The sequence below is a fragment of the Poromitra crassiceps genome (assembly GCF_964638095.1).
Source record: "Poromitra crassiceps genome assembly, chromosome: 9".
Taxonomy (NCBI): Eukaryota; Metazoa; Chordata; class Actinopteri; order Beryciformes; family Melamphaidae; genus Poromitra; species Poromitra crassiceps.
In genome coordinates, this window is record NC_139630.1 from 25,323,458 (window position 1) to 25,348,663 (window position 25,206).

General features: G+C 42.7%; 1 protein-coding gene across 1 annotated transcript; it reads left to right on the top strand.

Annotated features, from left to right (window-relative positions):
* Window positions 1-2,295: 2,295 nt before the first annotated feature.
* On the top strand, window positions 2,296-3,578 carry LOC310781862 (fermitin family homolog 1-like). The gene is made up of 2 exons (XM_083642494.1): window positions 2,296-2,413; window positions 3,206-3,578. Exons 1-2 carry the CDS (start codon window positions 2,336-2,338, stop codon window positions 3,377-3,379), a joined length of 252 nt encoding a protein of 83 aa, XP_083498620.1. The 5' UTR covers window positions 2,296-2,335; the 3' UTR covers window positions 3,380-3,578.
* Window positions 3,579-25,206: the final 21,628 nt, after the last annotated feature.

The window sequence follows — 25,206 nt, forward strand, 5'->3', positions numbered from 1 at the left end:
AACTAACCTTCAGGACATAATTTAACGTTTTCAAATGGGGTGTGTTGCACTGCACAAGCACACTGATCACTCGCATTGCTGCACACATGAATACAATTGCGCTAATTGAATTAACAAGAGTCTCAGTTTTCCAGTCACACTCAATTTCTGCAATTCCAATATTGTTTAGCGGTCTTATATGCAGAAGAATTCAGAATAGGTAAGCAAAAATAACACATTTATAATACATGCAAAAAACGGCATGTTTTTTTTAAGAATAAAATGGATTAGCATAAAGTGGGCCATTTGTGGGTACCCAATAGAACCCATTACCCCTTTGAATATGGCTATGACTGTTTTTCCCATGCCAAAATTTAGTCTAACTTTGGAGCAGTATTTACCCGCCTTGCTGACAAAGTAACATGTCATGGTTGGTATTAATGGATGCCTTAGGTCTTCTAGTTTCATATGATATCAGTACCTTCGCTCTAGCTTTCAGAATAAACCCGCTAGATCCTCTGAAAGACAGTACAATTCATTTTGGCTGATGCCCCAAGGAAGCTGATGGCCCAGGGCACTCACCCTGCCCATATAGTTGCTAATCTGGACTTGTTTGGCATTGTCATGGAGACTGCTGCTCTCAAGTCAATATTGAGGAACAGTTTCTTCCTGCAGGCCACGAGACTCCTTAACATACACAAATAGTGTAGTAGCCGTACTGTACCGTACTGTAGCTGCTACCATACGTATGTCTAATGTTTAATTGTATGTTTAATAAGGAATATGCTATTTGCACCTGTATGTCAAATACGCCAAATTTAAAACGCCGAGTTTAATTGTATGTTTAATAAGGAATATGCTATTTGCACCTGTATGTCAAATACGCCGAATTTAAAATGTTTAAGCACGTCTAAAGTATGCACATGACATGTGCACCTATGTGCAGTGAATATGCCACTGTCTCTAACTTGTCTTATCACTATACTGCCTTATTGCTTGTTGTGTCTCTTGTTGTTTTTGCACTCATATGCCCTGTTATATTTGTACTATGTTGTAAACGGAGTCCACAGCACAAGAATTTCACACGTGATACTTGTACCATGGAGTGACAATAAAAATCTTGAATCTTGAATCTATTCAATATCTTTAATCTCTGTTTGCAAGCCAAACAATCCAAAATATTCAGTGTTTTCCTTAGAATGTTGTTTTTGTCCAGGTTGAAAAGTCTCTGATAAACATCATGGCACACTAAAACTCTCCACTGAATCTCAGAAATATTAAAATAATTTGGGTGACACCCACAGCAGGAAGGTCCTGGGTTGAACCCCGCTCCGGTCCGCACCAGGGCCTTCCTGTGTGGAGTTTGCATGTCCCATGTTTGTGTGGGTTTCCACTGGGTGCTCTGCTTTCCTTACTTCCTTACTCGGTGCCCCTGACCAAGGCAATGACAAAGAAGAACTGGAGTTGGTCCCCTTGCGGACGCTTTGCCGTGGCTGCCCACTACTCCTAGTGTGTCTCGTATGTAGAGGATCCTCTTCTTTGGTTTTAATTTAGAGGAGAGGTGTTTTGCACGATATACTCATTATTTTAGGGTTAGGGTTAATTTAGCTCTCCATTAGTTTAATGAGAACCACAATCAAATCCTCGTCCAGGTCATCTCCTCCCAAAAAGCCCATAATGCAACTTGAGTTGAGTTGTACATCACAAGGAAATAAGAATAAAATGTAATTCCTGATTATAAGAGGTTATTATAAAACTTAGATGTATTAATTGTATGTATGTATATAAATAAATACAGCATAAAATGTAAAACCTATTTTCCAAATGCATCTATTTCATTCAAAATCTGACTTTAACATCTACACCAGTGATACTCAACTTGTGGCCCGGGGGCCAGATGCGCCCTGCGATAGGGTGCAGAGTGGACCCCCGACCATTTTCTAATTCACAATGAAAACTAATGTTAAATAAAGTTTGACTGAGCTCCAGCTAAACTGCCAAATACCGCCTTCTGCTCACCACCAAGGGCACGTATGTACTCAACTAACTTAAGTTAACTTAACTAACTATTCTGAATGCACAAAATTATCATAGTAAACTCCGACTGACACCCCCAAAAACCTACAATCCGCTACAGAAAAATGCATATTAATCTGTGTTTACTAACTGGCCCCTGGCCTCCTGTCATTTTACAAAAGTGGCCCCCGGGCAAAGCAAGTTGAGTATCCCTGATCTACACCATCTAATTTCTGAATAGTAATTTCAGACATCATTGTTTTATGTGTATTCCAGATTCAGAGGCAGTAAGAAGGATGATATTCTGGGCATCTCCTACAATCGTCTGATCCGTATCGACATGTCGACTGGCCTGCCTGTCACCACCTGGAGGTTCGCCAACATGAAGCAGTGGAATGTCAACTGGGAGATAAGACAGGTGAGGGATGGTTGCCTCATATGCGATGATTTCACCTTTTTTCTTCATGCAAGGCAGGAGCCTCAACAGAGAAAATCAAATAAATGCCTGATACGTTACAGAGCACCGCAGGAATGAGTCCAGAAGACGTGGATGTTAGCACTTCCGGTTTCTACGTGTAAAAGTCAATAGGATTTTTGCATGGGGATTTTGGTTAAATGTTTGAAATAAGGTCTCTGCTTAACAAAAGTATGTGAAACAGTGAACTTGATGTTCAGCAAATTAATCTTCACAAATGAGGACCACTTTTATGATTTTCTAAGTGTATGCGTTTTTTTTACGCGATTTTCAGAAAACGCTTCATAAAGTCATAAACGTGGTTCTCATTTGTGAGGATTATACATTACATTACATTACGTCATTTGGCAGACGCTTTTATCCAAAGCGACTTACAATAACACATTTTTGTCAGCAATAGAGCAATCAACTATGCAACACAGTCTACAGCTACAACTTCTGAAGGAACAGTGGTAAAGTTTAGTTTAGTTAAAATACTCTCATAGATTATCTCTTGCTCAACACAAAGTTAGCTGTTTCACAAACCTTTGTTAACCACAGACCTTATTTCATGCATTTAACCGAGATTCCCATACAAAAACCCAGATGACTTTTACACGTAGGAACCAGGAAGTGCAGGGACGTCTAAATAAGCCTACAAAAATACATGATCCCTGTGGTACTGTATTGCAGAGATTGGGCCATTGCAACACAGGACTGTGTGTTGAGAATCACACGATGCATTTGCTCTTCCAGGTGGCCATAGAGTTTGACCAGAACGTGTCCATAGCCTTCTCCTGTGTGAGCTGTGACTGTAAGGTGGTGCACGAGTACATCGGCGGCTACATCTTCCTCTCCACGCGATCCAAAGACCAGAACGAGACGCTAGACGAAGAACTGTTCCATAAACTCACTGGGGGCCAGGAATGAGAGACAGGATATCATGCCTTTGATCCTACGTCTGTCTCGTGTGTAGATGTTACAATGTGAAAGTCACACATTCTTCTGTATGATATATTAAAGGGGCAGACAGTTTGAGCAATGTTTCCTGCAAGAGCACCAAGACAATGTTGTTGATGTAAATAACTAGTAAAGACAGATTTGGATGTCCATCTCTCAAAAGTTTGATGGCACGATTTCTATAAGAATTAAGCCTTGTTTAATATTGTTTCAACATGTGAAAGTTTTTTTTTATGAAAAAAACATTAAAGGGTGTTTTTATATTTCACAACTTGCTTCGCATTAGGGACTGTTCGTTATTTAATCCCCCCCGGAGGGATTTGGAGCTGTGACCCTTCTCTCTTTTTTTATATTTTATTGTAGCTACAATTTTCAGAACCTGGGAAAAAAAACAGACTCAGACAAAACAAAAACAAAAATATACATAGCCTATATCAACATTCCAATGTTACAGCGTTGTGCTATCTGCCACATCAAGTGCTTATTGTGCTTGTAAGAGGTGTTGCTTATTGTGCTTGTAAGAGGTGTGCGTGGGATGCCATGCAAGGGGTCCATGAAAAGCCAGTTGGGAAAGTTACTTGTCGCTTTCAACCTTGTATAAGTAGGCCAGAAATCAGTCCCAGATAGCAGAGAATTTCACAAGAGAATTGGTCCTCAGGAACCGGAGTCCATACGTATAACCAAAACCATGTCTGTCAGCCACAGCTTAAAAGAAGGTGGAGAGGAAGACTTCCACTCCTTCAGAATAAGTCTCTTGGCGACAGTCATCCCCTGTGTCAGAGACTGCTGCACAGCTGCACTGAGGAGCAGAGAGGATTCCGAGCAGCCGAAGATGGCGAGTTCCGCCTCCGACTGAAGGGTTATTTTATAAGCCTCACCCTCTGACGCCTGACACCTATCACATAGTGGTGAGACAGAAGGGTAGATCTTGTGCAACCTGGACTTGGAATAATGAAGACGATGAGTGACCTTAAATTGGATCAGCTGGTGTCTGCTGTTACGCAAACTTATGGAGGGTATTGTATTTAAACAGATTCTGCATAGTTTTTCAGAAAACAGTATCAACTCTGAATTCCAACATGCATAATAAGGTGGGTTACTCAACATGTACAGCCTTACAATTAACAGAAGACTGGTTAAAACAAATTGATAGAAAGTTAATGGTGGGTACTGTACTGCTGGACTTCAGTGCAGCTTTTGATGTCATAGACCACAATCTATATTAGGCTACTCATCAAACTATCTGCATATGGATTTAAGACCTCCGCTATCAATTTGATGAAAAGTTACTATTTAAACACATCAACCCATTCTGACTATTACTGTATGCAACCTATGATAACTGTATAGCTTTGTTCCCATTGATTGTAAATCCCGCCCCTAGCACAAAATCAACGTTACTTGACTCACAAACGAACTAACAGACAGAGATCGATCTATAGTCCCCCCTTTTGTGGAGGACAACAAACCCGGCAGCTCAAAGTCCGCTCAGATGAACCATGGACTGTTTGTTTGTTGTGAAAGTGTTCCAGACTCCTCCCACTCTGATGTGTGTCCAGAGGACCAGCTGTCCCACCGTCAGCAGGCAGAGAAGAAGACGATCAGTTCGTGTCTTTGGTTGATTTGATATTTGCAGCGTTGTCATGGAGACGAAGACGCTGTTGCTCTCCATCCTTCTCTGGACCGCCGCACACGCCGAGGTGCCAGGTGAGAAGGGGGTCGACAGCCAATATTCAATATCTTTAATCTCTGTTTCCAAGCCAAACAATTCAAAATATTCACCGTTTCCCTCAGAAAGTTGTTCTTGGTCTGGGTGGAAAAGTCTCTGAAACAACATGTAGAGTAGACCATCACATACATAAACATCTCCTCCTCTCCTTAGTGACACCCCATTTACAAAAAGAAGCCCAAAACAATCAACTGTTTTCCAGACTGTTTTCTGGATCTGTGGTCCAGAGGAGAACGTGGATTTCTGCAGCTTAATTATGTTACAGTCAAATCTGGACTCATGCAGCTTTAAAGGATGAGTTTGGTGAATTTTGGACCTGTAATTAGTCTTTCTAATCAGACAGCTTTATCACTGAGCGTTTCAGTAAAGGGTCTAAATAGAGATAAACACAGGTAAGAACAAACACAGAATATAGTTTTAGATAAAGGTCATCATCCTTCCTCTTGACACTAGCTCTGCCCAGGCTGGTAATACTGACTCATGTACATATTGTATATATTTACTCGATTTGATTGCACTTGCAACTTTGTGATTGTCTTTAGTTATCTTCCTACTTCTTATCTCTGTATATTGATGTGACCGCTATGCTGCATACAGACACTAAGACAAATTCCTCGTATGTAACTTGCATACTGTGGCAATACAAGTGATTCTGATTCTGATTTTAATTTAGAGGAGAGGTGTTACAGGACATTGTTGTTGTTGTTGTTGTTGTTGTTGTTGTTGTGGTGGTTGTGGTTGTTATTATTATTATTAATAATTTTATTTATTTTTTGCCATGGACATGAATTCACCTCCCAAAAAGTCCTCAAGTGTTGGCATTCTGCCAGCTGAACAAAGGACGCCATGTTGTGTCCACTCCACTCAGAGACTGAAGGTCATCCTGTGGTCTGGTCAACATCAGATATCCACTCGCTTGTCTGTCTGTGGTCCAACATCTCCAGGACGAAGAGAGGAGTTGTATAGAGCAGCGGTTCCCAATTCCCGACTCATGGCCCACCACTTGGAAATCTGAAAAATATCTGCGGCCCAGATCTGACTAGCCTGGTAAACCAGCCGGTCACATGACCTCACATTTCATTTCGTTCTACCAGACCGTCTGGCCTCAAGCTTTCACGCAGTGTTTGCAGTGGGCGGAAGCTGGGCGGGTGTACTCGCCTTGAAAGACAACTCCTTCAGCCAATCAGCGTTGAATCCAGTCAAATCCAAATCCACTCGGGAGAACAGCAAAAACAACTTTTCCACCGAGAAACCCCGCTGTTGCATGCTCCTGTACTTGTTTAATTGTTGACTCGTTATTGAGTCTATTTCTGCAATAACTGCACTTTATGGTTGTTTAAACTAGATGAATGTTGACGTTACTGCTCGAGGCTAGCTGACAGGCACGGAGGCAGCCATTAGTGTTTTGCTAGCGGCATTCCTGATTGGCCGGTCGCTGAGTGGCTAGTACACTTTGCAGTTTCTGCAAACACCCTCCCAGGACTTGAGAACAGACAGAACAAAATGAAATGTGAGTTCACGTGACAGGCTGGTTTACAAGGCTAACATCTCAACGTAAACAGTACGGACCTCAAATAATGTTTTCTCAGAGCATTTTTTATTTTAACGATAAAAGGAGCTGTCCATCATCACCACACAGAAATTACTAAATGGACCTAGAGAGGCCATTTACACCTGGCACCAACATGGGCTTTCTGTGATCAGATTGCAATCGGATAGTGCTTGACCACATTAACCTGATTGCATTTACAATTGGTATTAATGTGTCTCCAGTGTCCACATTGAGATCCAATTGTGATCTGTTCAGGCAAGCTCCATAGAGAGAGAGAAAAACGGCAATGACTGTTGACGTATGTGGTTTGAGAGGACACATTGCATTTACACTTGTGTTCATTGTGGTCACAATGCATCCCTGAGCACCTCTGGAGGTGGTTTGGCCGATGGGATCGCAATCTGTCCTCAATGTGTCTTGGGGGCATTTACACCTGTACTTTCAAGCAGTCAAGCACTATCCAATTGCAATCTGATCACAGAAAATGGCATGTTAGTGCCAGGTGTAAATGGCCTCTTAAGGCGCCTTCACATGATAAGTGGTCTGCACTTTTCTCATCGAGAGGTAGAGCGATATGTGAGCGGAGCGCACATCTGCAAGACAAGAGGTGAGCAGCGGCATCTCCCTGATTCTTCTCCTCTGATTGGTTGCGCTCATGAAAGGTCAGCGATAAGTTAGTCTCGCTGGCCAGCCTCCCCTCCTGACCGTGAGAGGAGTCTGGCGCCGCAGGTCTCCATAGTGGGATTGCGATGGGCCGCGCTTAGCGGCAGTGCCCTTGGAAAATAGTTTTCAACAATCCAACTTGCCGTTTTCAGCGTGTAGCAACGACCTAGCGTGTAGGTTTCTGCCGTTAGCTTGCTAGCTAGTTAGTGGCAGGGCACTATTTACAGCGACACACAGGGAGGAGGGAGCGGAAGCCGCTCTGATTGACATCGTCGGAGCCAATGACAGAGCTTGTAATAAGCCGGGAGCGCACATCCGGCTGCCACCGCTCCAATGGGAGAGCAGCTGTAGAGCAGGGGATGGTTTATCCCTGTTGCACTGTTTCCGCGGCGCCAGACTCCTCGGACGGAAGGGAGAGGAGGCTGGCCAGCGAGACTAGCGATAAGTAGCTCAGCGTTGAGATATTTTGAACTTTGAGCGCGGAGCAGTGGAAAAATCAAGCTGCGATGGACCATAGGCAAGCTTTCTTTGGGTTTGACATTCTGAACTCATCAAAATTGTTAGACCCTAACCCATTTCTTTTCTTTCACAGGGTGCCAAATGAAAGCAGACATTGCATTCTTGCTGGATGGCTCAGGCAGCGTACGTTCTGGCGAGTTCAATTTGACGAAGACTTTTGTGAAAGATGTGATCTGCTCTACACCGGGAACATATATACAGGTGAGATGATGTTCATAGTGCCAGATAGCATGACTCAAAGAATTCATTCAAGGTCCAATGTTAAATCAAATGAATGATATCATAACATACCATAATGCACTTCTAATTCTTTCAATGCCTAATAGCACCGTGTAATACATATTTCACACATTTTTCTTTTGTCTTTTTGCAGTTTGCAATCGTCCAGTTTTCATCAAAGTCCACGATCCATTTTTACTTTAATAATTCTCTCAGCTCTGGATCTTGTGAAACTAGCATTGATAGTATTGAGCAACAAAAGGGAGGGACTCGCACGGCTGTAGCCATCCAACGGGTTGTGTAAGTGCCTTTGCAAAGATAATGTACCACAACTCCCAGTTCAGTCAGGACCACTATATTAAAATAAACTGTAATTGCCATATATAATAGTTCTGGGACATCTCTGCCCTTCCATGTGCCTACAAGGAACGCCGATAAGGCACAGAGAGCAGCAGCACAGAGCCCCTGAAACGACCATACCAGGCAAACCTCCCTGGCTCTCCATGCACTTACTTGGAAGAGCCACCAGAAGGAGCTAGCTGTGCAAGTAGGAAAGTCATTTAGACTAAAATGATTAAAAGGGGGGCCAATCCATTCTATAAAGATTGGCGGTTGTTGATCCCTAATAAATCCAAGCAGCAACTGAAAGATTCTGCCAGGAGTATGATCACCCCCCAAAAATATGTATTTATTTAGATGAATTATTAATGATTTAGATTAGATTATTTATTTTAGATGTATCCCTGCTTGAATGAATCAACATCCTGAATCAGCAGGGGGTGCATAAATCCCCACTACAGAGCCAACCCAGACCGCCATCCTGGGAGTAAAACTGTATGTGATGCAACCAGCATGTTGCAATTCTCCTTGGATGCTCATGCTGCAGAGCTCTTCTGGTTCAAGGTGAGCACTCAGCAGCACGCTGACCCATCCTTGAAAAAGCTTGGCAAGATCCCAAGATGATCTTAATACAAAGAAATATCCTACATTTTAAGACCTAAAACATGAAATGAAATGCTTTTTTTTTTTTATTATATAGTTCAACAATATGTTTGGAACGGCTTGGAACAGAGGAAATAGGTGCATGTGTAGTGTGTGTATTTACGTCAAATACACACCTTACGATCCTTACAATCAGGGTAAGCCTATGTGTGCAGCATATTAAACACAGCTTCATTCAAGCTCAGATTTTTTTCCCTCTTAAAATTGTCTGTCTGCAGTAATGAGTAACGTCTTTCTGTCACAAGATGTTGCCAGTTAAAGGGAAGCTTTGCTGATTTTCAACCCGCTTTGTATCATTACAATGTCAGTATTATATGCAGAGATGGGCAGCCTTTACCTTGTCTTCATGTTTTCTTGCACCAAGAGCTCTGCCGTTTATTCCAGGCACTTCCGTGTCAGAATGACACGACGTTACGCGTCATTCTGGACACGGAAGTGAACAGATGTTGCTCGAGGCAGCTTCGAGGGCGGCTGTTATTGTTTATTTTAATTTTTTCTGTATGCGCACATCCACGGAGAATCGCATCGAGAGCCTTAACGAGCCCTTAAAGGGAGGCTTTGCCGATGATCAACCCACTTTGTGTCATTATAATCTCCGCAATATAAGCAGATGGGCAGTGTTTACCTTCTCCACATGTTTTCCACACTGAGAAATATCCTCTGTTTTTCTCCCTGCAGAAACTCCCCCCGCGCCAGCTGTAAGTCATTAAGGCTCGTGGATGGGCGCATACTTAAGAAATAAAAATAACAAAATAACAGACGGCCAGGAAGCCGCGATCAGAGCTACCAATGGAGAATTTAGCCTGAGAATGAACTGGGAGCTCTCCCTGTAAGGTAGACCTAAGGCTGCCCATCTGCTCATACTGCTGACACTGTAAGGATACAAATCTGGTGGAAAAACGGCAAAGCCTTCGTTCAATGACTTGCAGCTGGCGGGGGCGGAGTTTCTGCAGGTAGACAAATGGAGGATATTTCTCTGTGTGGAAAACATAGAGAAGGTAGCACTGTCCATCTGCTTATATTACAAAGAGATTATAATGATACAAAGTGGGCTGAAAGCTGGCAAAGCCTCCCTTTAATTTGATCAGAAATCAACATAATCAATATGAAACACTGTTGGGTTGTGTTGTGTGAACTTGGGATATATCAAGATCAACTTGGCTCTCTCTGACCCTAAATTGTGTAGCACAGGTGTTCCACAAGGGGGGGTGAGTTCACCTTTCCTCTTCTCAGCCTACACTAATGACTGCAGGAGTAGATTGCCAAATAACTTTACCCTGAAATTCTCAGATGACACTGTCATAGTCAGCCTGCTGAGGGGGGCTGAACGCCCCGAGGGTTATTTCGGTGAGATCAGCAATTTCAATGACTGGAGTGAACTCAGTCATCTCATGTTAAACCCAAACAAAACTAAAGAGATGATCTTCGATCCAAGATGTGTCTGCACCCATGACCCAGTGGTCTTGGGTGGAACACAAATTGAGCAGGTGGTATCATACAAATACTTAGGTATCCAGATGGACAATCAGCTGAAATGGAATGTCCATGTGGATCACCTATGTGCCAAATTGGCACAACGTTTGCACTTTCTGCGCAGACTCAGGCTCTTTGGTGTGAGCAAGAAAGTCATGTCCACCTTCTATGATGCAGTGCTAGGTAGCATTATCAGATATGGCATGGCTGCCTGGTTCGGGACACTCTCTGTCCAGCTCAAATCCAAAATAGTGAAAATGGAAAAAACTGCCATGAAGGTAATTGGTAGAAAAGACTCACCTTCTCTTCAGGTAATTTTTGAGAAAGCAGTGCTCAGCCTGGCAAATAGGGTGCTGTCTGATCCTTCACACATTCTGACTTCAGAGTACGAGCTGTTACCTTCAGGCAGACGCTATAGGGCGATTCGTTGCAAGAGCAACAGGTTTAAGTTTTCTTTTCTTCCCACTTCTATAGGTCTATTGAACAACCATCACATTGTTCATAGCACTTAGTGGAGTTAGACTTTTATGATGGTTATTGCACATCTGCATTGCTCTTAATTGTGATACTTTTATTACCATACTGGTGATTGTGCACTTTATTCCGGTCCAAGATGTACTTTTGTATTGTCACTTGGTGTGACCTGTGATTAGTACTCATGATGAATATGTTTCTACTTGTATTTATTTTCTAATTCATTGAATTTTCTCCCTACTATGGTTAAGCTGACTCTAGGTCAGCTATACCTACAGTGTGAGTGACTGTTGCTTCAATTGAATGTACAAACGCTGCTAATATGTGTCGTCTGTATCTGTTTTAAAAACGCTTATGTGAACTATTGCACTTTGCCCAAGACAAATTTCCCTCGGGACAATATAGTATATCTCATCTCATCATCATCTCATATTAACAACACAAAATATGAATACTTGGCCACATTGCAAAGTGTAAACTTTACTGTATCTTGCTTTTGACAGCAATGATGTCTTTTCAACATCAAGGGGAGCCAGACCCAACGTGACGAAGATCATGATCGTCATTACGGATGGAGAATCTAATCGTGGGGGTTCCGTAGAAGACGCAGCATCTTTAGCTGAGAGAGAAAACATTGTCCGATTTGCAATTGGGGTAAGATATTTGGCTCACTTTGACATACTGTAGTGTAGAGAGACTGTTGACATTGCTGCAATAAACGTATAGATGGATCAATAGTGAGACACGGTATCCTGAATCAGCAAACGATCAATGAGATAAGAAGTTGGGTTACCTTCTCTTTACATTTGGATGTGAATTCGTGGCCCCTGTGCACCAAGTTTACACCAAGAGGATATGTGGTCAGATCCAACGACTGCAAAACGTTAGGGGTAAATAGGTTAGATTGTTACAACAACAATATTAAATATAGTCACAAGCGGCATGGTCATTTGTCCATAAATGAGAAACCTATAATTACGCTTAGTTACCATGAACTTTATGGTGGGAGGCAACAGTGTGACCCACGGAATTCAAAACTACATACAGTGGCATTGCCGACCTATGCATTAGCCATTAGGCTTCTTCGGGCACAAAAACAGTATCGTCACGTTACGAGACTGTCCAAACTGTATTTTGACATTTCCATCTATACTATATGTGTGCTCGGTTTTCAATATATCATTATTATTTTGGGGCTATTTACTAATTAAGGTATGGCGATTTCAAAAAAATCTTGTTTCCCCCCCTATAACATATGGTTTAGTATGTTGTTGCGCCCCCTGGTGGTGGTAGAGCTGAAAATGGCATGTGTGGTTGTGTTCAAGCGACACTGCTCAACATATCTTACGATTTTTGGCAGGATTCAATGAAAGGTTAATGAGTTATGGCCAATTTAGTGTTATGTTTCCTTAAAAGTTTGATATCGATTGATAAAAGCCAAAGCATTGGGGGGAGATCCAAAAACATGTTTTAAAAAGCACAACCGCAAGATTCTGCGCACACACGTTTTGCGTGAATCAGATGAACGGTCTGGGAGGGGTCATGAAAAAAGTGTTTCGTACATAATTCAAAATGGTGGAAAATCACATCCGACGGAAATGGCCGTGGCCGATATGGAGAGATGTGGAACAACCCAAGGATTAATACTTTTGATTCTACGACCTACGGATCAGAATTTATAGGTAGCTGACACTTTGGACCTATCTGCCAAGTTTGGTCACTTTTGGTTGTATGGTTTCTGAGATCCAGATAGTTTTAGCAGAAAAGAAGGAGAAACATACTAATACTACTACTACTACTAATAATAATAATAATGAACAATAGGGTTCCAACACCTGTGGTGCTTAGAACCCTAATAATATGATCTGACATTTGACCTCTACATGTTTGCATCAATAAACGGATCAACTGTGTCACACAGTGCAGTTCACCTCTGAAACTCTGTCTTCATATCAGGTGGGGAATGCATTTGATGTTCCCTCAGCAAGAGCAGAATTGGAAACCATTGCATCCTCTCCGAAACCAGAGCACATGTTTAGAGTGGACAACTTTACAGCACTTGAACAACTGGGGGAGAACTTGCAGGCCAGACTCTTTTGTGCTGAAGGTATAGTACCACAGTTAACTACTAGATTAACAGCATTTTCAAATTTCTAGTCCAATTGAGATGTTCCAATTCGGCCGCGCCCCCAAAACCAGGCACAAACATGACTTGCTAGCAGTGAATTGCAAGTGACCCGTTTTAAATTGATTTCACCCCATAAAAGTGATCTCTGGACTATATAGCCTAATGCAGCACTATATCATCTTCTTATTGCCTCTTCACCATTCAAACAGGTTTATGAACCGAATTTAGTCTTCCAAATAATCCAGCCACGTATATAATGTCCATTCATGAAATTAAATAGCACAGGAACATTAATGGTTTGTAAAAGTGTCATTTAACAATATAACAGAAGTAATCCCAATGTCATCAACCCGCCCCCTCGCTCACTCTGGACATTATGCTGTAGCTTTCAAACATGATCCGCTCTGTACATAGTACTAGGGTAACATCTGGATATCTTCAGCACTTCATTGTGTTCATATACAGCCTATCCAAGTAACATCTGGATATCTTCAGCAGTTCATTGTGTTCATATACAGCCTATCCAAGTAACATCTGGATATCTTAAGCAGTTCATTGTGTTCATATACAGCCTATCCAAGTAACATCTGGATATCTTAAGCAGTTCATTGTGTTCATATACAGCCTATCCAAGTAACATCTGGATATCTTCAGCAGTTCATTGTGTTCATATACAGCCTATCCAAGTAACATCTGGATATCTTAAGCAGTTCATTGTGTTCATATACAGCCTATCCAAGTAACATCTGGATATCTTCAGCAGTTCATTGCATGTCTGAAAAGGGCTTTATTATCTTCACATTTTGCTCCTCTATTAGCAGACATTGTGCAGGCAAACTTTGAGCGAGCTGTTACTAAATCAGTTGCCTCTGCTGCCCCCTTCTGGTACCACGCCCAAGCCCTGTCTCCCCCGACCCCTACCAGGGACTGCTCAACTGCAGGAGGAGGTGAGCAGCATTGTGTTGTTGGCTAAAAATCCCTTTCAATGATAACAGTTCCAACACTAATTGTTTTTCTACATAATGATTATTGGTAACCTTTTAAGTTACAGGTCGTTAATTATTCAGTAATGACTGGTGTCTCCTGACATGCCTCTGTACCCGGCCTAGCCCTCCAACTAACGGGTTAGCTGTTGAGGCTGATGGAGCTGGTATCAACAGGTTTCTAAGATACTTAGGCCATGTCTACATTAGGCCGTTTCTTAGGGATCTGCACTTTCTTTGCATCTATTGTCCACAATACCTCTATTGTTTTGAGCGTCAAACATGAAGACTCCGGTTTCCAGCGGCCGAGCCCGTCTTCGTCATCAAAATCCGGGTTGGAATGTCAATGTGGACATGTGGAGAGTGGATTTTTGAAACGATGCAAGTAACCTACCTGTACAGCAGGTGGCGGTAAGCACCTTGAAGGTGTCAGCGACCCGCCTGTATAAACCGAGAGAAGAAGAAGAAAGTGTGTCGCAGACTCACAATGGTGATGCACTTTTGGTGCAAGTTGAGAGAAGAAATGCCATGTTGACTAATGTTACACTATTTCAACATGGATAACCAAATTCTGACTTTGTTTTTTGTGATTCAAAGCATTATGGTGGTGGCACAGTGTCGTCTTCTTCTTTGCCTTGGCCATAGGCGTAGTTGCTGTAGCATGCGTCTCGCAGGAGCTAATAGAGAGCCACAGGAATGAGTCCAGAAAACATGGATGCTAACACTCCCGGTTCTTCACTGTTTTCGCCTATAGGATTTTTGAATGGGTTTTTGACGCGATGCTTCAAATAAGGTCTGTGGTTAACGCAAGCTTATTCAAACGCGAACCAGTGTTCAGCAGGATAATCTTCACACATGAGGACCACTTTTATGAGTTTTTAAGCTTTTACCTTCCGTTAAAAGGGCGGCTAGCTAGCAAACGGCTAAATGAGAGTACACTGTTGAGTCGACGGGGATAATATACGTCAATAACGTCATCACTTCTAAGGACGAACACGGAAATTATCTTTCCCTCACCTGGTTCAGCCCGGGGTAATCAGTGCACAGCAGCGCACACATCAACAACACTCCAGGTTGAGTGGTGACGTGACGTGGAAGCCTGTGCGACACTGTGTGTAGTTCTGGATTAGCTTAGCACGATCTTTTTACTTCTAGGGCTCGCATTTACGCTTCACAACTCATGAAAGTGGTCCTCATGTGTGAAGATTATCCCGCTGAACACTGGTTCACGTTTGATTAAGCTTGCGTTGCCCAGAGACCTTATTTGAAGCATCGCGCCAAAAACCCAGTGAAGAACCATGAAGTCCGGGCCTTCCGCGTTCCGACTACAAAAATACGTCATCCCTGCGGCTCTCTATTGCTCTATGTTTAGACTGGGAAGGCTTTAACTGCGGTGTTCTTGCAAATGTGATAATGAAGATGCAATGCAACCTTTAGGCTAGTGGTGAACAGACTCCCCTGCTGCTAACTGTCTACTTCCTAACCATGCCCCGGCCCTGACATATTTGGTGCCCCCCCCTCATCAGTTTCTACATCAAATGTAACAATCAAGCACATGCCATCCCAATCTGTGACTGTACCTGCCTCTTAACAGGGTGCGTGAGCTATATTGGGCCGGAGCCGCACTGCCGCTGCATCCAGACGGAGAGCAGACTGTCCACCCGCCCCCACATCGCCAAGGTGGAGCTCATACCTCCCAACCCCCACTGTGCGAAAACTGAGATCATGTGAGTCCAAATTGCAAAGCCACCATACCAGCTTAGTTAACATAATTAACTTGATGTTACAAAAACAACAGGGCGATTTCCTGACCTTAATTTTACCGTTCCTAGTGTTGGCCTTATTGGCTTTGGTAAAGTACATGAGGTGCTGTTCAAAGTTCTAGTTCTGTTCTGACTGCATCTCTGTTCTGTTTGGTGTTGCAGTGCCACTTTAAAGACGACGGGCGTTGACATCTGCCTGGACCCTGAGGCTCCCTGGGTCAAGAGAGTGATTGAGAAGATCCTGTCCAAGTAAGTAGGTCTATATCTCGGATGAAAAACGAGTGGCACAAAAGTTCTCAATCCACTTTTGAGGCTCAAACTAATTATTCTTCTCTGTTCATTTTCTCCACAGCAGAAGGCCCTGAATAGATGAGGAGACACACGTGTTGCCTGATTGTTTCAAGAGAAATGAAAAGTACCCAAAAATGTATTAATTTGATCAGATGATAGAATCAGCATTTGAAATTTAATATTGGCAGACTGCTTCATTTAATGTACTGGTCAACGGTTCTGCGTTCTCTCCCTTCCTACCTTCCCACCTTGCTTCCAAATGACAACAGCTATACAGATGTTACCTGTTTCAAAATGATCTCTTTTAATTATCAACTATTTTTTATCTTTCTTCAGAAGCCACTAAAAGCTGTATTAGGCTGTATTTTCTGAGGCTCCATGAAAGCGCGTCTGGCCTTGGGAACGCGGATCACACATCATCACTTCCTTGTTGTGGCCAGATGCTCGGTTAGCTCCGGTTAGCTGTGTTATACTTTCCGATTTTGTCCAAAGAGTCAGTGACTGACTGGCAGTGTTGGGGGGTAACTCATTACAAAAGTAACATATTACATGTAATATATTACTTTTAGCAGTAACTCAGTAATATAACTTATAGGATTTCAGTAATATTATACCAGTTACTTTGTCAAGTAACTCAAGTTACAAATTGAGTTACATTTGATTAAATCAAAGCACATATTTTAAAAAGATACAATCAGTTCCTAATCAAACTGTGTGTTTTATGCAAATAACCACTATAGATAAGAATAACAAAGGAAAGGAATAACATTTAGAATTTTGGATTTTTTACACTGATTTCAAGGCGGTTGAAATTATTTTTCGGGATGGTTCCGGGGCGGCAATGTCATTCTGCTGCTGCTGTTGTTTTGGTGAAAGTAAAGCAAAAGTAGTGTATTAAGTAACGAGTTACTCTACACAGAAAGTAATATGGTAAAGTAACTTATTACTTTCAAATGAATGTAACTAGTAATATGTAGTATATTACATTTTGAAAGTAACTTGCCCAACACTGCTGACTGGTGAGCACTCTCAAAAGTTTCAAAAAGTTTCGGTGCAAGGCGCAAACAATATATAGAAGGACAAAAAACCAGCACTCAAAATAAATCCTTTTGGGTTGTTTTAATACCTTCAAGCAGCAGCAGCAGTGACAATGAACGTTTCGGCGTAAGCCTTCCTCAGCATTGACAATTCTGAGGAAGGCTTACGCCGAAACGTTCATTGTCACTGCTGCTGCTGCTTGAAGGTATTAAAACAACCCAAAAGGATTTATTTTGAGTGCTGGTTTTTTGTCCTTCTATATACTTTCAGATTTTGCCTTTTATTAAAATATGAAGTAAAGTTATTTTACACGAGTAGCCCACCGGAACATGTGTACAGATAAGAACTGATAACTGAAAACGGAGGTTTAGGATTAGGTGTGTTTTCTGCGCTGTTATGACATAGAGATAGAGATAACAAGCTAACACTATTAGCTAGCTAGTTTGTAAGGTGCTCCGTTGTGAATTAACTTTCTGTTATGTTGTGATTTATCTATTCTCTAATAAACGATTTTTAATGATTTGTCATGTGCGTGATTCCAATTCAGTTCCATGACATATTGTACAGTGTAAGCATGATAAGTGGAGACAGACAGTGATAACTGATTGCTGTTTAACACAGTGTAGTCGTAGACTGAATTTCAATCATGGAAGACCAAATAAGGCATTAATAGAGCACCCCATGCTGTCATACCCCTCAGCCCAAATGACGTCACTAAATGACGTCACCATCTCCGACGTCACCTTCTCCATGACGTCACCTTTGCAGTGTGACGTCAGTTGCCCAAATGACATCAGTTATGACATCATAAATGCCCTTCTCCCAAATGACATCAGTTATGACATCATAAATGACATCAGTTATGACATCATAAATGACATCAGCTATGACATCATAAATGCCCTTCTCCTGGTACTATATAAAGCCCCCATCACCACAGCTTAAATCACACTTGTGCAGTCATCACTCACCTTGTGTCAGCATCACGCATTCATCCAGCATCTCCAGAGCAAAAAGCTTCATCCCACCACCTCCCCAGATCACCACCAATGTCATGACTCATGTTGGAAACAAATCCCCTTAGGGGGGATGTCCTATCTCATACAGCACCGACGCCCTCTCTCATAAGCAAGAGGAGCGTCACATCATGGAGTCATACGCCATACTCAAACCGTCTATTCTGATTCAATAAAGTTTGTTAAAATTATATTAAGAGTCTCTCATGATTGAAGTGAGTGTGATGATATCTTGTCAAACAAGGTCCTTGTCAGGCAATCACATCATTATTGCTTTTATATTGTTATGGGCGGCTTTTATATAGGCTATTGCTATTATATTTTCTATATCAATTGCTCCATTAAAAAAAACACATGTCCATGATCCCTTTTTCATAAACCTTGATGTCTACTTAACAAATTTACCACGAGAGGAAGGGGGTTGTGGCCACATTTACCACTGGTACAGGGTTGTGGCACGAGGCGAAGCCGAGTGCTATAAACCCTGTACCAGTGGTAAATGTGGCCACAACCCCCGACCTCGAGTGGTAAATTTGTTTTCTACAACAGCTACCAAATAATATAAAAAATACACAATTGTAACATTCAATTCATTTATTTACAATCATTACTGGTTTCAGAATACATTTATCCTTCCACCACAGAATATAGTTCCATACACAAGATCAATGATTGCACTAAACATTTAGTTGCCTTTGAGCCAAAAAACAACTAACCTATTCCTTAACGGGATTCACAGTTATTGATACATTGCCTGTAAAAGTACAGTTATTTAAACAGTTATCTAAAGCAGCCCGTTTTGGTGGTAGTGTGTTGATATCTGGTGACGGCAGAGGGCGTTTGTTTGTTTGACAGTCCCAGGTTCGGGGTCCGGGCGCTAGTCCGACCTCCTGCTAGTCCGACCTCCCGCTAGTCCGAACTCGTGACAACTCAAGCTCAGCCAGTTCTCTCTCCCCAATTTCACCATGTCGTTCTTTGTTCACTTCACCTTCATCTTCATCTAACCACTGCTCAAAACTCAATCCACCCAGTAAATCAAACGTTACTACGAAATCGGACATTTCCTTGTTAGAGATCGGCCATTTCCTTGTTAGAGATTTGCAGACTGACAGGCTAACAGTGGGCGGAGTCAGCACAGGGAGCGGAGTCAGCATCAGGGAGCGGAGTGATACTGCGGTTGGAGCCGAACTGTAGATTGTTGGCCTATTTACCACTGTTGCTAGCCAATCAGAATCCAGTATTCACTCATGCTGTTGTAGAAATCACTGATTCTCAACCTTTTTCACATCCAGGACCCCTCACTTTTATGGCATCAATGAGTCTACAGTATAAGCTCACAATTTAAAACGTGTCAGGATTGAAGATTAGATCACAAATTCATAGATTACTGTATATTCATAGACTTTTGGAAACAGAAATGTCAAAATGATCTTTTGACTGACAGCTAAACATGTATTCTTCCCCAGTGCCCTTAAATCTTTAAAGCTGAAAACAAAAGTTGAATATCGTTTTGATCATGGATGTATTCAGGTTCCCAGCCGAGGAGCTCTGTACTCGGTCTATTGGCAGCAGAAATGACGGTCAGCTGGTCGGCTCCTCTTCACATCACAGCATCCCTCACAAAGTTGGTGCAGATCTCCAAACAGCTGTTATTTGGGTACCACATATTGGGAATCTGTTACTTAATCGCTTGAAAATCATTAAAACGTAATAAAGTGACGTAACAGTCCTACAGCGAAACATGAAATAGCAGCTTTTCCGCCTGCTTCGTCTGTCTGGTCCATGGCTTGTTTGCTTGTTCATGGTGAACGTGCTTCTATATGATTCTGCCCGGCGGGAAACGTCATGGAGTACATCATGGCAGACATGCACACTTCACCTTGAGCCACATGGTCCATAAGTAAAACCCGGAAGTCCCCCAGAGAGCTTCATGCACCAATGAGCAGCCTCAATCCAAGAGAATCTTTGAACACTCTCATTTTCATGCAGAGCGTCAGATTGGATTTCCGAACGCACCCTTTGTTTGATCCTGTTTGGTGCGTAGAGATCCTCTTCTTTCACTGTAATACAGCTGACACAGGTAATGGAAGTTTAAGACCGAGTCTGAGCATTTGTAAATATTTACTTCATAGTGTCATAGTTTTTGGTCATTCAGATTGTACGCACCTGTGGCCTGTGCTGTAGCCCAGTGGTTATGAGGTAGGTTGAGTTCATTCTGCCTGCCCTTTCATAACATTTATTTATATGAGCATGTAATCTAAATGCCATGTTTAATACTGTAGGTGTTCCTATATGGGGAGGATTCAGACTGGTCCCGTGCTGTAGGCCTTTGACAGACACCCAGGCACAATCGGTGGAAACTTTTCACATGCACTAGCCCAGAACCTCAATTTATTTTTCCCCAACGGAATCAACAAATGATGCCAGTGCACATGCGTCTGGAGTCTGGTTTCAGACAACTATAGACGATTCTCGTCAAACTTTCTTTTAAAAGAATAACCGCTCACTACGCTTCCGATATAATAAGGTTTCCCCATGCGACCACACCTGTGACTTCAAACTGCAGAAATAAGGTGAGTTAAACATTAATGCCCGACACAGATTTCCTAAAGGATTTTGGCTAGGGCGAGGGAGGGCTCTTCATATAAGAGCCTGAGGGTTATGCTTCATGCAGGTAGAGATAGCAGTAGCAGGGTTATGTAATGTATAGTCATCATCCCTCTAAAATAGAGGGTTGACACTTTTATTCTTTCTCCCTTAGGATCCAGTAGGCTACAAACTGATCACTCACATTGCTGCACATTTGTAGGATCAAGCACAAAACTGAAGGAAAAGCACTTTTGGGGAAGATATCTTATGCATGAACACATCAACCCTGTCTGATGTCTCAAATGGAGACCTTCTTGTCTGTCTTGTGGTTAGAGGTTTGTTCAAAATTCTCAATTGATTCTCGCTTAAACACATCAACTCAGTCTGACTATTATCTAATGATAACTTCAACTGTATACAGTGTAGCTTTGTTCCCACTGATTGCAAATCCCACCCGCTATTAGCACAAACTCAACATTACAACATGACTCACAAATGAACTAACAGACAGAGATGGAATAGCCCCCCCAAAGCCAGCAGCTCAAAGTCCACTGAGATGAACCATGGACTGTTGAAGTTAGCACCATATGTTCTGCTCTGTTCTCCGTTCCTCTGTGATCCACTCTGAACCGAGCATCACACAGCCTTCCATAAGTCAAGTGGGGGGCTCAGACGTTCGAAACGCTCTCCTCCCCCTCTCCGACGTCCGATTGCACATCTGATGATATAATAATCCTCCTATGGAAGCCAGTAGTTTAGGCGGGGGCGACTGCTGTGTGAAACAACCGTTTAAAAGCAATCTTTCCACAGCCTGTGCCGAGTTTAGGAAAGGAGAGGCTTCCTAGTACCGACAGGAACCTTGGGAGTTTGAGTATTTCAGGTGCGCTGGATTTGATGATCACTGTGCCGTGTGCACTGTGCCGTGTGCAAGCGGTGCCCCATGATAGTGAGATTAAACACACCCTGCTGAAAATTCAGCACAGGCTGTGGAAAGACTGCTTTTAAACGGTTGTCTCACACAGCAGTGTGAGACAACCTCACACCCCTCTCACCCCCCCCCCCCCACACACACACACACACACACACACTAAATTACTGGCTTCCGTAGGAGGATTATTAGATCTTCGGGAAACCACACACACTGTTGAGTTGAACTGAGAATTCTGTTCTGTTTAATCAATGTATTACTCACAAAATATCATAATCAAATGTTCCTCTCCTCCACTCTCACAGGGGCTGAACCAGAACAATGGGTCAAGCTGGGCTTTATAGGGCTAGAGTGATTCCATGCATTTGTAATTGAGGAAGGTACCATTTTGAACTGGGTGAAAGAATGTTACTCTTTTGAGGTATTTGGGTTAAGTTGTGGACTTGCGGACTATTTGACTGGGATTAGTGGTTCTTATAATCAAATCGAGGTTTGTTTCCTGTAAGAACTCACAGTAAAAGTCTCGATTGTGAAAATGGGAGTTAATTGATTTGCTCAGGAGTTTGGTTGGTCTGGGGGAGGGGTTTAGGGTTTATAAACCTTTGGCCACCAAGGCTCCTGAGTGTCAGTCTGAGGGAGGCTGTGTGTCAGACAGGTAACAGACCTTTGTGTATTTTGCGCATTCTCAAGTTTTTGGTTTTTCTATTTTGCTGTGGATGTCCAAGTTTTGTTTTTCACTGTTTTTGTAAATAAAAGCACCTCTATTGTTTTTGCAACTCCAGCCATATTGTCATTGACTTCTGACACCCTGTTTTCTTGACAGAGAGCGTTCCAGACTCCTCCCACTCTGATGTGTCCAGAGGTCCAGCTGTCCCTCCATCAGCACGCAGAGAAGAAGACTTCAGTTCGTGTCTTTTGTTGATTTGATATTTCCGGCGTCGTCATGGAGACGAAGACACTGCTGCTCTCCGTCCTTCTCTGGGCCGCCGCACACGCCGAGGTCCCAGGTGAGGAGGGAGTCTATAAGGGCCGATATACTGACAGCCAATATTCAATATTAGGGATGTCACAATATATCGTCCCACAATATATCGCGATATCAAAACATGACAATATGTATCGTTGAGATGAAATCTCATATCGCGAGAAGAAGAAGCTGAACATTGTGGCACTGATCTGCATCTGATTGCATGCTCGCTCTCCTTTTCATTGCTTTGTTTGAACAGACGAGGGACGTTACAGACACGGAGGATGAAAATGGTGAAATTACTCAAATTAGCGTGGAGGATGCCCCCTCAATTTACAAATCGATCGCAAAAAAATATTGTTAAAATATCGTATCGTATCGTTATCGTGAACCCAATATCAATCAATATCGTGTATCGTATCGTATCGTGAACTGAGTGTATCGTGACACCCCTATTCAATATCTTTCATCTCTTTTCCATTTCAACCTTGCGCCCCCTGCCGCTGGAACCGCCCAGCGCCTCTAGTCTGCGACAGCGAAACGCTGGGCGGTTCCAGCGGCAGGGGGCGCGAGGTTGAAATGGACCAATCAGACGCGGAAATAGAGCAAGACAGCCTATCAAAATGCAGCGTCAAAGAGGCTTTCACAGGAGGCATGCCGCCGAGCGTTTCATGGTGTGTACGAGCCGTTAGGCGTCTGTTCTATTTCTCAGCTTCTAGGCGCGCTGAACTGTCAAGCTGGCTGTTGTTTCTGACGGACTTGGGCCATATTTTCTACTGAGTTTGCCCAAAAGGGAGGGTGGAGCGCGAATTAACGAGTGCATAGTAGGAGAGCTGTCCTTCATGTGTTCCTCTATATTAATGTCTTTTCTGTCAGATGTATACCCCCCTGTCTCAATGCATGTATCACTCATGGTGTTGACTCATAGTCACATGATTACCCGAGGGAAAATAACAATTACAGCCAGCCAGGAAATAGACAGACATCGTCACTTGCACATTACAATAAAAAAGAGGTTTATATTACTCACCCATGCTATAAATCAGATCTGAAAAGTGTAAAAAACCGCTGCTCATGTGATCAGCGTAGCGCAGAGCGGGGCTTCAGTGTGGCGTCCTGTGTGAACGCAAATAGGCACCTAGCGTGCATGAAGCGATGCCTATATACCTAGGCGTCGCTTAAAGCGTCGCTCTTGGCCTATGTGTGATGCGCCAACTTTACGTTTCTACTAACATTATTAATTTAATAATGGCACATGAGGGCATTTAATAAATAGCATTAGATGTAAGATGTACCTCTACAGGCGAATCCGATTTGCTGATAAAGTCATTAATCATCATTATCTTGATTGGTTTCCCAAATCTGATTCGGGAGTGTGTCCGCACTGCCACAAATCTGATTCTCAAGTCGGATCTGTGTGTCCAGGCCTAAAAAGCCTATCTGCATGGGTTGAGTTTTCCTGCACAGAAGCATTTGATGACGAGTTGCGAATGACGTTCAAATCAGATTTGGTGGATCTGCACGTCCGCACTGAAGACACATCAGCCAAAAGCACATTTGAAGCAGATTGGAAACTACCTCCATAGAGACACTGCATGAAATAGGCCACGCCCATCACGGGGGAAAAGCTCCATTCATTTCCACACAGCCACTTCTTGCCGTTTGTGTCTGGCGTGGTTTAACGCTAATTTCTCCAGTTATTCTGTTGACAGCCTGCTGTTGTAGATATTTGAGACCTGGGTAGCTAGCTAGCATAATAGCGCTGTCTGTTCTTGTGCAAAAATCCATCTTCTTTTTAACTTTTCCTCAGTAGGAAACCCATGAAACGATAAATAATAATGAGTGCGTTTACATGCAAACAATAAACGGGTAACTGAGAATAATCAGGTAACTGGCAATAATCTGATATCCATGTTTACATGCACTTAGTAAATAGCGGGAACTCACTTCAAAGTGCGTGAGTGGACATTGACTTCAATGAATGAACCTGATGATGACTAAGCAGTAACCTAGGTGTGTTAATCGGTTTTCTCATGAACTGATAACGGCCTTTATACGGTAAAGGATGCTGTTTACATGACACTTGAATAATCGGGTAACTCTAGAAATCCACTAATAAACAGTTAATTAGTGTGCATGTAAACGCACTCAATTTGTTGTTTCTTATTTGAATTTGAACAAAAATGCACACTACATGCCTGAGTGCTTTCACACTGAGTGATTGTTATCGGATCACGGCGAATGAATGGAGAAACAGCGAGGAAGTGCGAATTAACAGTCTATGGTCGGGGGCCATCTTGTGTGAAATAGGCCTATTTGGTGCCGTTCCTCCTTCCTCCTGGCCACGGCACCCCCCCCCCACCCCCCCATCAGTTTCTGGGATGGAGGGGGAGCCGCACTGCAGCTGCATCGAGACGGAGAGCAGACGATCCATCCGCCGCCACATCGCCAAGGTGGCGCTCA